General features: G+C 43.7%; 1 protein-coding gene across 1 annotated transcript; it reads right to left on the reverse strand. All coding sequences in view use genetic code 11, as the record gives it.

Moving 5' to 3' along the window:
* Positions 1-212: 212 nt before the first annotated feature.
* EGR_07650 (hypothetical protein) lies at positions 213-1,863 on the reverse strand (the record flags this gene model as incomplete). Its single annotated transcript, XM_024496899.1, has 4 exons — positions 213-388; positions 1,212-1,269; positions 1,555-1,626; positions 1,801-1,863. 4 exons carry the CDS (start codon positions 1,861-1,863, stop codon positions 213-215), a joined length of 369 nt encoding a protein of 122 aa, XP_024348681.1.
* Between the last annotated feature and the right edge of the window lie 341 nt (positions 1,864-2,204).

Raw genomic sequence — 2,204 nt, forward strand, 5'->3', positions numbered from 1 at the left:
TTTCTAATGGCACCTGTATGAAGATGAAAGCACCATCCATCCTCCACTTCTTGATGACCTGGATAGAACCTAGATGGATATACAAGCGTAAAGCACTGAATTGATAAAGGTAGCAAAGAAAAATGGGAGGGAAACCTCATCACCTAAATCAAATGACTGCCTTTGGACCAGCATTACCACGACTAGTTATGAACACGCGTGATGGCCAGCACTTACATCCTTCTCCCGAATCCAGCTCCCATGAAGGCTGGAAGTTCAGACCCAGTGGAATCGGTAAGAGAAGTCAATGACGATTGGCACGGCTGGCTGGCGGACCTTTTTTTAAGCATTGACAACATTGCGGTGATCAATGTGGGAGGTTGACCAAGGGGAGCGCAGAGGGATACCGCTGAAAAGAAGAGAGGAGCTATGTAGTATGTCAGTTATTTAGAACTTCATTTTGGTTACGCAAGCACTAAGGACTCTGCGTTTGTTCTTTAGCTGAGCGGTATAGCCTCCAGGCCAAGTTAGTAGTCCCTCAGTCCATCTGTACTGAAGGAACACAAAACCAGCTTATTCACTTTATTTAAGTGCCCCCTTTGCAAGTAATGACACACCCCTAACTGTTAAAGCAACCAAGTAGGTATTTTAAGAACCTCCATTTGATAGTGAATATTTACTCCTCTAGGTGTATCGTAGGAATATTTTTCTGTATCACTCTGCTTCACCAAAGTGGCTGTACGATAGAAACTAATGCATTTGTCGGGGCTGTCACTTAGTAAATGCACCCTTGTATCCAAGAGGCAAAAACAACTTGTACATGTTGCAGTTAACAGTATGACTATATGAACATCCCCAATCCGGTGAGTGGTGATAATTTTGGTTCACCTTTTGACAGACCATGCCAATATCAGACAAAATGACCCACTTCGTGAACTAGAAGGGAGAGAGTTAAAAATGTCTGGCGCAAGTACACACCACTTTGGCTTCAATTAAAAGAATGTCCTAAATCTTGTTTATTAGGTCGCGTCTTTATTAATTTTTTACAATTGGGTTCCGTTCTTCAAAATGTATCAGCACCCATCGACTCTACCTGAGGAGGAGTTAACCCGCATTCGTGAAGGTGGTGATGTGTTGATCCCTTTTATGTTTACCTAGCTATCAGGCGATCACCAGAATGTCATAGTACGGCGTGAAGCAGGCAAACTTAAGATGTAGGGGTGCTTCCGTACCTTGCAGAGTCTTGCCAAGTATTACCCGCCGGCTGGAATGGGTGACCGAAGAGCGTATCTAGAAAAAGATGTAATACACTCACCTGTAATTCGGCTATTTCTTCCTTAGCAAAAACAGTGGGTCCCGTTTAGACTTGAACGTCAAATGTGGTTACTAATGGGTGGCGCAAACTCTGGTCGCTTTCATAATTTAAGAGATTGTTCAGCCCTACTACATTAATTTTACATTGTCTAGTGGAGGCAATATTTATGGGCAACAATTTTTTCCTCTTATCCATAAAATCTATTGTATGGCAATTTGATGGCAGGTCACATGAATGGTAGCTGTCAGTTAAACACTCACCCGCCAAATCACATGTCCACCGAACAATTTCCACATAATGCTGGAGATGTTATCAGCCACCATTACACGGCCCTAATGCAAGGAAAGAGGGGGCGAAAAATGCAAAAAAATCTCACCAAAGTAATAGACTACTCTTCTAGTAGTCACAGTTTTTACTGTAGGAGAGGGGAAATTATCAAAGGTACTGGATTTTGACCACTTTGTTGTAATACAACAGTAGGATATGAGAAGAGACTGTAGAAGTACTTTAAAGGTGTAGGAGGCAACCCCCTTCACTTCCGCCGCAACAGCGCCGTCACTGCCCCACATTTCCTCTCTCTCTCGCATTAGGAGCGCATGTTGTTGAATGAAGTAGTCCGTTCGATTGCATTTGTAGAATGCAAGAAAAAGAGATTCCACAAACTGTCAGGTTCTAATTCATGTGGGAGTTCTTTTCTAGTGCATCCTTCCCTCTACCCTTTCCCTCGAGTGCTGGCATCGGGCTTTAAAATTGTAATTAAAAAGCCAGCTTGTGTGCGTGTACGTGTGCCAGTGCGAGCGCTCATGAACTGTGATTTGAAAGGCGTTGAGTAGGGAAAAGGTGAATAGGAGGGGAGTTAGCCAGCTCATTCAGCTGATGGCGGTGGTGGTGGTGGGGTCTTAACGAGTCC

This window comes from Echinococcus granulosus (genome assembly GCF_000524195.1).
Source record: "Echinococcus granulosus chromosome Unknown EG_S00083, whole genome shotgun sequence".
Classification (NCBI taxonomy): domain Eukaryota; kingdom Metazoa; phylum Platyhelminthes; class Cestoda; order Cyclophyllidea; family Taeniidae; genus Echinococcus; species Echinococcus granulosus.